The sequence below is a fragment of the Bufo bufo genome, chromosome 1 (genome assembly GCF_905171765.1).
Source record: "Bufo bufo chromosome 1, aBufBuf1.1, whole genome shotgun sequence".
NCBI classification, from domain to species: Eukaryota; Metazoa; Chordata; class Amphibia; order Anura; family Bufonidae; genus Bufo; species Bufo bufo.
In genome coordinates, this window is record NC_053389.1 from 794,913,363 (window position 1) to 794,928,659 (window position 15,297).

The following is a 15,297-nucleotide window of genomic DNA, read 5'->3' on the forward strand; positions in this document are numbered from 1 at the left end:
CGTCCAGCCATGTCTCAGTTATTCCCACTATGTCATAGTCCTCCTCACACATCACTAATTCCAGTTCCCCAGTTTTATTAGTCAGGCTTCTGGCATTAGTATACATACATCTGAACTGTTCTAGTCCCTCCTTCCATTCCTCCCCCAGTCCCACTACCTCGCCCCCGGTCTCTATCTGCACTATCTTCCCCTCCTATAATGTAATTACCCTCCCCCCCAGTCCCTAGTTTAAACATTCCTCCGACCTTCTCGCCATCTTCTCCCCAGCACAGCTGCCCCTTCCCCATTGAGGTGCAGCCCGTCCCTACGATAGAGCCTGTAGGTGATAGAGAAGTCGGCCCAGTTCTCCAGGAACCCAAACCTCTCCTTCCTACACCAGTTCTTGAGCCACTTGTTAACCTCCCTAATCTCCCGCTGCCTTTCTTGTGTGGCCCGTGGTACAGGCAGTATTTCGGAAAATACTACCTTTGAGGTCCTTTCCCTAAGCTTTTGACCTAAATCCCTGAAATAATTTTAAGGACTCTCCACCTTCCTCTAACTTTGTCATTGGTTCCGATATGGACCATAACCGCTGGATCTTCTCCAGCCCCTCCCAGTGATCTGTCAACCTGATCCGCGATGTGTCGAGCTCTAACGCCAGGAAGACAGCACACTGTTCGGCGATCACGGTCTTTGTGACAGATTGCCCTATCTGTACCCCTAATAATTAGGTCTCCCACTACCAGCACCTGTCTGGCCTGCCCTGCTCTCCTGGTCCCCTGCTTACTGGAGCTGACATTCCAGTCCGGCTGCAGCAGTGCCGTCCCTGGACTGACATCCCCCTCATCTGCCAAACGTGCAAACTTGTTGGGGTGTGTCAGATCAGGGCTAGCCTCCCTGGCACTCTTCCCTCTACCCCGCTTTCTGTTACCCAGCTACCTACCTCACTTTCCTTCTCGCTACCACCCTCCCCCCCATCTACCCCAAAGAGTACTTGCTCGGTGAGAAGCAAACTCTTTTGCAAATTGTCAACGCCTCTCAGTGTTGCAACTTGCCCGTTTAGAGACTCGATTTTCGATTCCAAACGGGTAATTTGCTCACATCTTGAACAAACATATACACCCTCGAACGGCTGTTCCAGGACTGCATACATCATGCAAGATGTGCACGGGACTGCGCTGTCAATTGTGCAACACATGCTAAACAGCTGTCTGTTTCCAAGGGCAACCAGCAGAATTCTGCTATTTGTAGGAATAGGGGAGACGTTAACCCCTTAACAGCGATTAACATAGGAAATACGGTTAACCCCTTTACAGCCATTAACATGGGAAATACGGTTAACCCCATAATAGCCATTAACATGCCTTTGAATAGTGTTAAGGGCCTTGCCCTAGAAGGTTTTGCAGAACAAGTCCTGCATGGGTGTCTTGTGCTGCCCTGAAGCCAGTGCTCGGCTGTGTAATGACAGGGATTGGAGGAATCTCTGATCCCAGCCAGTTACCCCCTGGGTCGGGAGAGACTACCCCATGTTAAAAGGACACTCACCCCCACATTGGGGATACTGGATTTCCAAGTGACAGAGCTCAGAACCAGGGGGGCATTGGAGAACAATTCACCAAATTTATTAGGAGGCACAGACCCTTAATAAGTGTGTGATTTTAGAATCTTCGCTGGCTATAGGCTGCCATAGACTTCAGGTATAATCTACAGTCGTGGCCAAAAGTTTTGAGAATGACACAAATATTAGTTTTCACAAAGTTTGCTGCTAAACTGCTTTTAGATCTTTGTTTCAGTTGTTTCTGTGATGTAGTGAAATATAATTACACGCACTTCATACGTTTCAAAGGCTTTTATCGACAATTACATGACATTTATGCAAAGAGTCAGTATTTGCAGTGTTGGCCCTTCTTTTTCAGGACCTCTGCAATTCGACTGGGCATGCTCTCAATCAACTTCTGGGCCAATTCCTGACTGATAGCAACCCATTCTTTCATAATCACTTCTTGGAGTTTGTCAGAATTAGTGGGTTTTTGTTTGTCCACCCGCCTCTTGAGGATTGACCACAAGTTCTCAATGGGATTAAGATCTGGGGAGTTTCCAGGCCATGGACCCAAAATGTCAACGTTTTGGTCCCCGAGCCACTTAGTTATCACTTTTGCCTTATGGCACGGTGCTCCATCGTGCTGGAAAATGCATTGTTCTTCACCAAACTGTTGTTGGATTGTTGGAAGAAGTTGCTGTTGGAGGGTGTTTTGGTGCCATTCTTTATTCATGGCTGTGTTTTTGGGTAAAATTGTGAGTGAGCCCACTCCCTTGGATGAGAAGCAACCCCACACATGAATGGTCTCAGGATGCTTTACTGTTGGCATGACACAGGACTGATGGTAGCGCTCACCTTTTCTTCTCCGGACAAGCCTTTTTCCAGATGCCCCAAACAATCGGAAAGAGGCTTCATCGGAGAATATGACTTTGCCCCAGTCCTCAGCAGTCCATTCACCATACTTTCTGCAGAAGATCAATCTGTCCCTGATGTTTTTTTTTTGGAGAGAAGTGGCTTCTTTACTGGCCTCCTTGACACCAGGCCATCTTCCAAAAGTCTTCGCCTCACTGTGCGTGCAGATGCGCTCACACCTGCCTGCTGCCATTCCTGAGCAAGCTCTGCACTGGTGGCACTCCGATCCCGCAGCTGAATCCTCTTTAGGAGACAATCCTGGCGCTTGCTGGACTTTCTTGGACGCCCTGAAGCCTTCTTAACAAGAATTGAACCTCTTTCCTTGAAGTTCTTGATGATCCTATAAATTGTTGATTGAGGTGCAATCTTAGTAGCCACAATATCCTTGCCTGTGAAGCCATTTTTATGCAACGCAATGATGGCTGCACGCGTTTCTTTTCAGGTCACCATGGTTAACAATGGAATAACAATGATTTCAAGCATCACCCTCCTTTTAACATGTCAAGTCTGCCATTTTAACCCAATCAGCCTGACATAATGATCTCCAGCCTTGTGCTCGTCAACATTCTCACCTGAGTTAACAAGACGATTACTGAAATGATCTCAGCAGGTCCTTTAATGACAGCAATGAAATGCAGTGGAAAGGTTTTTTTGGGATTAAGTTAATTTTCATGGCAAAGAAGGACTATGCAATTCATCTGATCACTCTTCATAACATACTGGAGTATATGCAAATTGCTATTATAAAAACATAAGCAGCAACTTTTCCAATTTCCAATATTTATGTAATTCTCAAAACTTTTGGCCACAACTGTACACTAGCTATAGGCTGCAATAAACTCCAGGTATAATCTACACTAGCTATAGGCTGCCATAGCCTTCAGGTATACTCTACACTGGCTATAGGCTGCCATAGCCTTCAGGTATACTCTACACTGGCTATAGGCTGCCATAGACTTCAGGTATACTCTATGCTTGACTATGGGCTGCCATAGATTTCAGGTATAATCTACGCAGTCTGTCCTTCATAACCCAGGGCCTCATACCACCACATGAATGAAAAGTTATGGCCGCTGCAATGTGACCACCTTTTCATTTAGAAGAACATAGCCATGGAAACTACTGCCCTTGGGTAGAGATACCCTTTAAGCCTCTCTGGTAATTTGTATATTTCTACCTTTCAGGTGCCAGCTCCGCTGCCACATCGGTACTCAGCGCCCTGTCTCCTGAGCCAGCCTCCTATCAGCCTGCAGAGAACGGCGTGAAGGAAGACGACTCTCCAGTGCACCAGGAAGGAAAGCTGGATGAGACTGGTGACCACCAACCAGTACAATGCGCGGTGAGTATCACAAGGTCATATCTGTGCACTGAGGTCTGGAGCAAGGTGTGTACCCTCCAGTATAAGGCTGCACTCTTCCTCCTGTGGTAGTTGGGCCCCAGGGTATAAAAAGGGGCCCCTAATGAGCCCAGGCTACCTGTAGCTTCCAGTTGAGGGTATTACTTTCTTCAGCTAGGCTGCATACATTCAGAGATGACATCACACCATGTGCGGTGATGTCACCAGAGTCAGGACCATGGTTCTGAATATAATGTCTAAAACTATTAAATTTAAGGCAAACATTTGTATTTTAGGGCCCCACGGACGGTCAGCTAAATCCAGAAGCATCCTGTTCATTGCTGCTCACTGCAGTACTCTCAGCCTGCCACCAGGGGGATCTAGAAACACCCACTACAGATATTACTGAAGAAGTCAGTGACGGGATTGCAGGTAATCTCTGCCCTGTGCCCATAGAAACTGCTGAGAGCAATGTCAGATGTCCTAATGAGACAGACATGCCGGCCGCCAGTGTAACTGAGAACATAGACATCAGCAGGCTAGTGAACGCAGACCAGCCAAGTGATACCTCTGATTGCCCCATCATGGAGGAGAGGCATACGGGAGGGGATGCCTCTGAGATGCCACCTAATGTCTCACCCCTCCCAGGAGATGGCTGTCAAGAACCAAATTTTGATCTAGAAGAAGCATCCCAGAAATATCAACCCCTTAATGAAACCCTGTATCTGCCACATACCCCTAGTATTCTAGAATTCACCTCCCAGTCAGATCTGCAGGATCCTCAGACAATAGCAGAGGGGCCCCGCTTATCTGACTGTGATCCGAAGTTACCAGGAGGAGACGAGGAACATTACCAAGACCCCGAATCACAACCACGGGTGGTAATGTCACCAGAAGAGACCTGGCTAACGATGACAGACCAGACTATCCCGTTCCCTCAAGCTGACCCCCTGGCTGAGGATCTGAGAGTACTGACCAATGGCCTGGACCTGCAGGACAGCCAGCTGCTCGGAGCCTTCAGAGAGAGCCTCAATGAACCTGGAAAGGTATGTGTTTTAAAGGAGCACCCCGGGCAAAACTGAAACCGGGCTGGAGGGGAAGGGCATGACATAAAGAAGTTTAATATCTCGTCATGTCCCATCCCCTCAAGCCTGGAGTGTTCAAGATGTCCTCTTCTTTTTTAACTATACCAAACAAAACAAAAGGCTCAACTCAGCGATATAACTACCATATATTATATGTACATGCCTATGGTATAAGAGTTAATACAAATACCTAGAAAGAACTACCAGACCGCATGGAATCAACACAAAAAAGGAAAATCACAATAAAACAAGTGCAGGGAAAAGGCGACATCACCCAGAGGGCGGCACAATGGTACTAATTCATACTGCTCCAACATTTAATAAAGAATATAAAGTACAAGTGAAAATAATACTACAAGTTGCAAAGGCAGAATCAATTACCCATAATGTGCCTCCTCCGGGATGGCGCCAACCCCGACGCGGGTTTCGGCGAACCTTCGTCTGGGGGTGGCGTCATCACTGCAGGACGCACACTAAATACTCATGACAACCAATCATAATGCTCGATACTAATATCACAAATTACACACAACTGGACCATAAAATTCCTATAGAGCGGGCCGTATATATATGTGTGACGTGTCGCACACACCCGATCACATGATGCCTCCGGCAAATCCCGCGATAATCATGGGATGAATGCCAGGCTTGCCAGCAGCATCTGATGACTAATAGCACATGCACAGGCCTAGCATAATCCCCCTCAGAAAACATTAAAAAAAAACTAAATCTAATTGTATGCCCTAATAATCTCCGTGTAAGTGATAACAACATGATTACAGAAATAATAATTGATATAAAAATATGTGAATCCATAGTGTAAATGCAGGATACATAACAATACCGTATCAAAAGGGATAATCAATAACATGATTACAATTATATAATAAACTATATATAAATATATATAAATAAAGTGAAAAAATAAAAATATATAATAATCCAGGGAAATAGAAAAATCAAAAAATGATGAATTGTGTAACATACAGAACTTATGTGCATCCAAATCACCATTTACACCAATGTCAACATCCTTCCTGGCTGAGATGGCATCAGTTGCACAGTATGTGGGCATTGATGTGGGTGGTCTCATTAAGGGATTGTGTGGCAATATATATTGATGACCTATGGTCAGGATAGTCGTGCACTCCTGATCAGCCCGTCTGCCCCGTTTCAGTATAAAGCTGTGGCCTGCTCTCACTACATTCATTGGAAGCTGTCTAGCACAAGGAAAGGTATGGAGTGGGCTCGGCATGCATGTTGGTACCTGCATCCCTTGGAAGTAATGGAGGCCATTTTGGCACCAAAAATGGTAAAAGGCAGAGTGGACCCAGCATGCATGTGGATCCAACACTTCCTTAACTTTATGGCGGCCATCATGGCGCATAACAGGTAGTATTTAGTGTTAAGACCCGTCTTACAGAGATCGCCTCGACGTTCGGCAGACGGGCTCAGATGATTTTGTACAAAATGCATTTGCCAAGCATCTCACTTTATAAATAGGCGTAGCATTAGCACTATAATATTTTTTGTGACTGTGGCATTATTGTACTTTATCTGGTTTGCAGGGTGCTGCTGCATTGTCTTTTTTTCCTCTATGGTCAGGATCAATGGAGCGAGTACTTGTAATTACACGATGCGCCGCTCCAGAGAAGCGGACACGTAGTGTAATGAGCAGGAAGCAGCGTTCGCATGGAGCACCGCCTCCGCTTCCAACCGGCTGATCAGCGGGGGTGTCTGATGTTGGACCCCCACCAATCAGATATTTATTACCTATACTGACAATAGGTCATCAATATATATTGCTGCACAACCTCTTTAAAGGGGTATTTCGGTTTTAATGATTACATTTATTTATGCATAGAATCGGATATTGAACAATTTTTTTATATACATTTATTTAAAATTTTACTTGCAGATCTTTATTATATCCGTACAGCAGACTCTCCCTAAGGCTCCATTCACACGTCCGCAAATGGGTCCGCATCCGTTTCGCAATTTTGCGGAACAGGTGCGGACCCATTCATTTTCTATGGGGACGGAATGGATGCGGACAGCACACAGTGTGCTGTCCGCATTAGCAGAGCGCGGCCCAGATCTTCGCGTCCGCAGCTCCGCAAAAGATAGAACATGTCCTATTCTTGTCCGCAGCTTGTGGACAAGAATAGGCATTTCTATAGGGGTGACGGGCGGGTGTGTTGCGGGTCCGCAACACACCACGGACGTGTGAATGGAGCTTAAAGGAAAAAAAAAAATGGATCTATCGGAGAGCAAGTATCATGTTGCCTAGCTTTCAGTTAACTGCCCAGGTATCTAACCGGTGCATAGTAGTGTACTGAGGAAAAGAACATGTATATTATGTACACAATTACTACTTTCAGACACATCTCATCATGTCTGAGAGTGTCTTTGTAGAAGCAGAGCTCTCTGTGTGTGTGTGTGTTTTTTTTGTTGTTTGTTTTTTATTGACATGACAACATCACCTAGAGACAGGCAGCCATTTTACAACATCACCTAGAGACAGGCAGCCATTTTACAACATCACCTAGAGACAGGCAGCCATTTTACAACATCACCTAGAGACAGGCAGCCATTTTACAACATCACCTAGAGACAGGCAGCCATTTTACAACATCACCTAGAGACAGGCAGCCATGTAAATACACACAGTAATGTCGTTTTACTTTTTTTTTTTTTTAATCAAGTATACTTTTTACTGAAATTAAAGTTTTTCATGTACAATAAAACACATATCTTGGTCGAAAAATACAAATATTGCACATTTCGTATTCATTTTCACAGTGATGTCTGTAGAAGTAGCAAATTACATAGATCTTTTTTATAATATAATAATATAATATCCCACTCTTCCCACCCCAACAGTCCTACTTCAACCCATGTTTTGAAGAGTAGAATACAATATAACATGACGGTCACATTGTGCGATTATTTTGCACGACGAGGTGCAACAGACAGAATGTCAGGTGTGTCTATGGTAGTAGGCTAAGGCCTTAACAGGCGCACTAAAGCTGTATGCCCCAGTATGGAAAGTTGCCCCCTTAAAGAGTCCCCCATTAGTGCCGAAGACGCCAATCCAGGAACTGCAAACCACCCTTGCCATAAATTTAGCTGGACATCTCCTTTTCAGGTGTACCCCTGTCCCAAATCTTAGACTGGTGCTCATCCAGCTCATCAATTCCTGTTAGTAGGTGGATCCGCTGTATCTGATATTTAGCTATCAGAATTCTAGCCTGGAAGAGCATTCTGCGAATGCACAAAGATATTTTGTCATAACTTCCCGGCGGATGGGTGCCTTCTGCTCTGCCATAGTGATGGGCGCCTTCTGCTCTGTCATAGTGATGGGTGCCTTCTGCTCTGCCATAGTGATGGGCGCCTTCTGCTCTGCCATAGTGATGGGCGCCTTCTGCTCTGCCATAGTGATGGGTGCCTTCTGCTCTGCCATAGTGATGGGTGCCTTCTGCTCTGCCATAGTGATGGGTGCCTTCTGCTCTGCCATAGTGATGGGTGCCTTCTGCTCTGCCATAGTGATGGGTGCCTTCTGCTCTGCCATAGTGATGGGCGCCTTCTGCTCTGCCATAGTGATGGGCGCCTTCTGCTCTGCCATAGTGATGGGTGCCTTCTGCTCTGCCATAGTGATGGGTGCCTTCTGCTCTGTCATAGTGATGGGTGCCTTCTGCTCTGCCATAGTGATGGGTGCCTTCTGCTCTGCCATAGTGATGGGTGCCTTCTGCTCTGCCATAGTGATGGGTGCCTTCTGCTCTGCCATAGTGATGGGCGCCTTCTGCTCTGCCATAGTGATGGGCGCCTTCTGCTCTGCCATAGTGATGGGCGCCTTCTGCTCTGCCATAGTGATGGGTGCCTTCTGCTCTGCCATAGTGATGGGTGCCTTCTGCTCTGCCATAGTGATGGGTGCCTTCTGCTCTGCCATAGTGATGGGTGCCTTCTGCTCTGCCATAGTGATGGGTGCCTTCTGCTCGGCCATAGTGATGGGTGCCTTCTGCTCTGCCATAGTGATGGGTGCCTTCTGCTCTGCCATAGTGATGGGTGCCTTCTGCTCTGCCATAGTGATGGGTGCCTTCTGCTCTGCCATAGTGATGGGTGCCTTCTGCTCGGCCATAGTGATGGGTGCCTTCTGCTCTGCCATAGTGATGGGTGCCTTCTGCTCTGCCATAGTGATGGGTGCCTTCTGCTCTGTCATAGTGATGGGTGCCTTCTGCTCTGCCATAGTGATGGGTGCCTTCTGCTCGGCCATAGTGATGGGTGCCTTCTGCTCTGCCATAGTGATGGGTGCCTTCTGCTCTGCCATAGTGATGGGTGCCTTCTGCTCTGCCATAGTGATGGGTGCCTTCTGCTCTGCCATAGTGATGGGTGCCTTCTGTTCGGCCATAGTGATGGGTGCCTTCTGCTCGGCCATAGTGATGGGTGCCTTCTGCTCGGCCATAGTGATGGGTGCCTTCTGCTCGGCCATAGTGATGGGTGCCTTCTGCTCGGCCATAGTGATGGGTGCCCTGAATTTTGCAGAATACCGGCTGCGGAACCCAAATGGGGGAATTATGTAGAGCAGTTGGGGCATAAATATCATTTTAATTAAGCTACAGCGGCCGACAACTGACAGGGGTAATTTACACCAAGCATTGACCTTTCCAGTAAATTTAGGGAGTAGGGGGTCTATATTGACTTTAACATATTCTGTGAGTATTGATGTCTGTAAAGCGCTGCGGAATATAGTAGTGCTATATAAGTGCATTAAATAAAATAATAAATGTAACACTGCTTCTTACTTAATGTCAGGGATTACAATGATGGGACAAGTGTCACAGGACTGAGGCCATGTTTCTGTTTGTCTATGGATACATTACGCAGGACTGATACATGGGCTATACCATTCCACTGCATATAAGGGTCAACCGCCTGATATAAGAAAGGCATGCAGAAAATTAAATACATTTATATTAGAAAATTTTATTATTTCCTATTATATCAACAAAATAAATGTAAAAAAATAAAAACTGGAATACCCCTTTAACCCGTACAGTACCAGCACCGTACATGTATGGCACTGGCTACTGTGTTTAAAATACCAGTTCCGCAGTACTACTGCGCCCGCCCGATCAGCTACAGGGGTCCGGCAGTCACTGATAGCCGGACCCTTGCTGTATGCGCCGTCATCGGTGAAAACACAGATGCCGGCTCATTACCCCTAGATGACCGCGGCACGCTCTATGTCTGTGAAGGAAGGCAGCTGCCATCGGGTCCCTGCGCTGCTGTGACGGGGACCCGATGGCTTGGACGGCAGTCCGATGCCTTCCCTGTCAGCCTGTGAGATCAATACAGAAGTATTGTAATGCATTGGAGAGGGGATCAGACCCCGAAAAGTTAAAGTTCCAAAGTGGGAGGAAAAATAAAGTAAAAAAAAAAGTTTCAAGTAAAAAAAAAAAAAAAAAAAACATCCATTTCCCAAAATAAATTAAAAAAAAAATAGGGAAAAAAAGAAAAGTATACATATTAGGTATCGCCGCGTCCGTATCGACCGGCTCTATAAAAATATCACATGATCCACTCCGTCAGGTGAACACCGTAAAAAAAAAACTGCCAAAACAGCTATTTACTGGTCACCTTGCCTATCAAAATGTGTAATACACAAGCGATCAAAAAATTGATTAACATAAAAAATCTGCCAAAAAAGTGAAATTTAGAAATTTCACCTCCATTTCCCTTTAATTCTTGTGAAACACCTCAAGGGTTAACAAAGTTTGTAACATAGGTTTTGAATAATTTGAGGGTGTAGTCTCTACAGTGGGGTCTTTCCATTACGTAAGCCTCTCCAAATCACTTTATAACTGAATTGGTGCTTAAAAAAAATAATTTGGGATATTTTGTTGAAAATCTGAAAAATTGCTTCTAAATTTCTAAGCCTTTTAACGTCCTAAAAACATAAAATGACATTTACAAAATGATGCCAACATAAAGCAGACCTATGGGGACTGTGGACTGATCACTATTTTGTGAGGTATCACTATGCGTCTTAAAAGCAGAGAAATTCAAATTTAGAAAATGTTGATTTTATTTTTGGTAAATTTTGGATTCTTTTATAAATAAAGGTCAAAAATATATCGACTCAAATTTACCACTGTCCATGAAGTACAATGTGTCTCAGAACGGCCTGGATAAGTAAAAGCGTTCCAAAGTTATTACCACATAAATCGGCCTGGGATCTAAGGTGACAAGTGGCTCGGTGGTGAAGGGGTTAAATTGCCCTAACCTAAGTATTGACTAGTAGATGGATTGCACCGGGTCCTGTCCATGAGCAAGAATGTCGCTCAGATTTATGTCCAGGGGAGGTCTGACCCTTAGGTATCCTGTAGTGATCCCAACAACTATCCAAACAGTCCTCCTGGATTTATGTCCCGGACTGGGTAAGGTCGTCTCACTCCGCACTCCACCAGTGCAGGACATCATCCTTATTAGCTGTATTAGACACCCCCTCCCCATCCTTTTTAACCCCTTCCCCTCCTTGCACTCTCTCTCGATGGAGTAGGCGCAGGAGCTGGTGCGAAGGCTGTGATCCCAACCATCTGACAACCCGTTAGATCCCATGGTTCCTATGTTATGGAACCCCCATCAGCACCATGATATGCCATGGGGGGGGGGGGGGGGTGCCGATAGGGTACCATGGCAGCTGGGGGGGGCCTAATGAAGACCCCGTTCTGTCCTCTTTGTACTCCCGGTGGTATCTGTGTTTCTCCCTGAGTTTTGCTTTGAAGTTAAAGCATGGGGGGAAGTAGTGCTCAGTTAGAACAGCTAAAGGCCTCTATCCATAGCAGTGTGTACGGAGAGCTCCTGGATCAGTAAAAAAAAATTGCCCAATCTTTTTGTGTCTGGGCGGTTTTAGAGGCGGCTACTATTAATACCCCCCTGTAAAACTGCCCCCAAAATAGCGCTATACACCGCCCACTTTAGCTGGTGATATCACTGGGCTCCCTGCTAGGCTGAAGTATCCGCCTAGCATACTCCTGTGAAGCCCGGCACGTCACCGGCAAACAACAAACAGACCTTGTCCTGCGCGAGGAGTGAACCCGGACAACCCCTTTAAGTTCCCAGTCCGGCCCTGGTGTATGGGCATCTAAAGCCATCGGTGAGAAAAAGATTTATCAGGGAACCACTGACCATGGACTGAGCCTCAGTAGGGGGAGAGGCCTGCAGTATGGCGGTAAACAATGTACATCTTACCTACTGACCACCATCTCTCTTTGTGTTCACAGAGTGCCGAGAACCTCATCCGTGACCATCTGACCTCATCATCACCGGGTCAGGAGATACCACAGGCTGCAGCTTCACCGCCAAGTGTACCAGTGCAGGATATAAGAGGGTGAGGAATAAGTGCCCCCATACACATTAGGCTATTGTCAGCCAAGCACATAGGAGCCACCAGAATAAATCTAGTGTCTAGTAAGACCCAGAGGCGGCATCATTGTACTCTGTGGTCCTTGGGCTTGTGACATCACTCCCATCAGTCTTCTGGCCTATGTGCAGCTCAGTCCTGTTCGCATGAATGGGATTCAGCTGCAGTACCAAGCACAGCCACTATGCAATGTACGGCGCTGTGCCTGGTACCCAACGAGGAACAGAGAAGAGTCACAAGGAGGAGATTTCGATTTCCATTCCACACGGCATCAGTCCGAGACTGTAAGTGATCAATATGCAATACTAACGAGGGCACACATAGAAGCCCCCAGGGATACCATCCGGGTGATTCATCTTGCTGCAAACATAGTAAAGGCGTTATCACATGATACAGTTAAAAAAAATCATCATATAGGACATGACAATCTCTTATTAACAATGCTAGAACCAGCCCTGGACCTCACATGGGTCCAGAGATCTCCACATTCATTGCTCTGATAGATTCTCTTCAGACTGGGAGGCGGACAAGAAATAAGGAAAAGCAAAAACAGCAGGTGGCGCTATACGGAGACATTGTTAGTTTCAAAAGAGTTTCCTATGGCAAACAATATCTCATGACAAGTGATGCGTGTATGGAGCCCCACTCAGGAGGTGGTGAATACGGGTAGATCACCATATTAATCATATGAAAAGGGAACAATCAGTCAATATAAGGGAAACAATTGGTCCACTGTAGATCCAATCCAGGGTGGACATTGTGATATAATGGGAGGGGGCATTGGGGACAAGTTCCACCCTCTCATCACAAACTGCAGCCATACGCTTGCGAGCAGACGATTGCCGGGAGAGAACGCTTCCCTCCCGGCAATCGCTTGCTCCATCAGCCTATGTAAGTCTACTTTAACACTGGCGTTTTGGCTTTCCGTTTTTGAGATCCGTTCAGGGCTCTCACATTTGGTCCAAAACGGATCAGTTTTGCCCTTAATGCATTCTGAATGGAAAAGGATCCGCTCAGAATGCTTCAGTTTGCCTCCGATCCGTCTCCATTCCGCTCTGGAGGCCGCTTGCAGCGTTTCGGTGTCCGCCTGACGAAACTGAGCCAAACGGATCCGTCATGACACACAATGTAAGTCAATGGGGACACAATCTGGCACAATAGAAAACGGATCCGTCCCCCATTGACTTTCAATGGTGTTCAAGACGGATCCGTCTTGGCTATAGAAGAAAATACAAACGGGTCCGTTCTGACGGTTGTATTATCTGTGCAGATCCATGACGGATCCGCACCAAACGCCAGTGTGAAAGTAGCCTAATACAGCCTTAAGATATTCATAGATTCCAAGCGTCCTCCTTGTCCAGTCCCAGCGGGAGGTCGTTAGTCGGAGGCCGACATCGTTTAGCTAGGATGTAGACGGACACTGATTGAGTTTTCTCACCTCCTCACAATGCTCCGTCACCATTGTATCCAATCCAGTCATGGTCTGAGGATATGGATCGTTTTAAGATATTGGTAGAGCAGGATTTGAAAACGTTACATGAGGAGGGTCTTACCTTCATGGACGATTTATCCAAAATGCAGAAAGAGGCTTTCCTTTCTCCATTCAGACCCATAAGGCCTCTTTCACGCCAGCAATCCAGCTTGTGTCAGGGTCTGTTCAGAGAAAAACGGATGGTTTTGCACGCCGGTGCAATCCGTTTTTTTCTGAAGAATACAAATCCTTGGGTTTTTCATGCAGGCATCTTCACTTCAGTGGGGCCAGAGCTGCATGAAAAAACGCACACTATAGAACACTTGCAGTTCTTCCAGAACGCAGCGATCATGTGCGAAAAACTACGCACGTGTACATATAACAAATGGGTCAGGATTCAATCTGGATTCACAACATACATTACATCTGGATGGAAAACTGGAGCCCTCTGGGCGCGACCACACAGCGTGGTCGTGCTGCGTCCGAGAACTGTGTGGCCGGGATGGCTTCTGACTAAACTCTAATTAAAAAGACGGCACTATTCATTAGGTATTGAAGGCGCTCCTGCGCTCCCCATATGGAGGGCGCGTCTGTGACCATACCAGCGTTTGTCGCCCACGTTAATAATAACTGTGACAATTTGCGACTTACTGATGACTTTTCTTCCAATCCTTTTTCTTTTCTGGGTTTGTGTCTTAGGGTCCATTCACACGTCCGCACTTTGGGTCCGGATCCGTTCCGCCTATTATGAGGAACGGGCGCGGACCCATTCATTTTCAATGGGGACGGAAAAGCTGTGGACAGCACACATTGCTTCCGTTCCGTGGCTCCGCAAAAAAAATAGAACATGTCCTATTCTTGTCCGTAGCTGCGGACAAGAATAGGCATTTCTATTGGGGTGCCGGCCCTGTGTTTTGCGGATCCGCAAAACACTGCGGACATGTGAGTGGACCCTTAAGGAGACTGGAAAAGTGTTTTGTTCACACTATGCTGTAAGACTTCGGTAGACAGTTCACTTTTACAGTGCGCTCAGAACGAACGTCTTCAGACTGATCCCTTCACTTCTTTCACATTATGTTGCGGAGGAAAAAGATGTACGCTGCTGCCAGACGCATCTGGTGGTGACTTATTTTCCTTGAGAACAAAAAGATCGGACATGATTATTATTATTAGGGCTCATGCACATGACCATATGTATTTTGCGTTTCGCAGAACATGGATCTACAAAAAAATAAAATTTTACATCTGTGTTGCATCCGTTTTTTTTTTTTGCGGATCCATTGTAACAATGCCTGTCCTTGTCCACAAAACGGACAAGGACATACAGACAGAATCATTTCCGTTTTTGTTCATGCCCCATTGAATTGAATGGTTACGCATACGGACCTGTAAAGGAACGGAAACAGAAAAAAATATATGTTTCTGTGCATGAGCCCTAATTTATTGGAACATTTATTATTATTTATTAAAATATTTGTTATTTATCAGAAAATGTATTATTTATTAGAATATTTTTTATTATTATATATTAAAATATTTATTACTGTTTGT

General features: G+C 45.9%; 1 protein-coding gene across 4 annotated transcripts in view; it reads left to right on the plus strand.

The window, feature by feature from the left end:
* BRME1 (break repair meiotic recombinase recruitment factor 1) overlaps positions 1 to 15,297 on the plus strand; it is a 29,710-nt gene that overhangs the window by 5,981 nt on the left and 8,432 nt on the right. For 2 of the 4 annotated variants that reach the window (XM_040415839.1, XM_040415840.1), the window contains exons 3-5: positions 3,616 to 3,770; positions 4,064 to 4,813; positions 12,136 to 12,242. In XM_040415839.1, the coding sequence (XP_040271773.1) occupies positions 3,616 to 3,770; positions 4,064 to 4,813; positions 12,136 to 12,242 (1,012 nt within the window). The remainder of the gene's footprint in view (positions 1 to 3,615; positions 3,771 to 4,063; positions 4,814 to 12,135; positions 12,243 to 15,297) is intronic. The other 2 variants (XM_040415841.1, XM_040415843.1) reach the window with 1 other exon arrangement.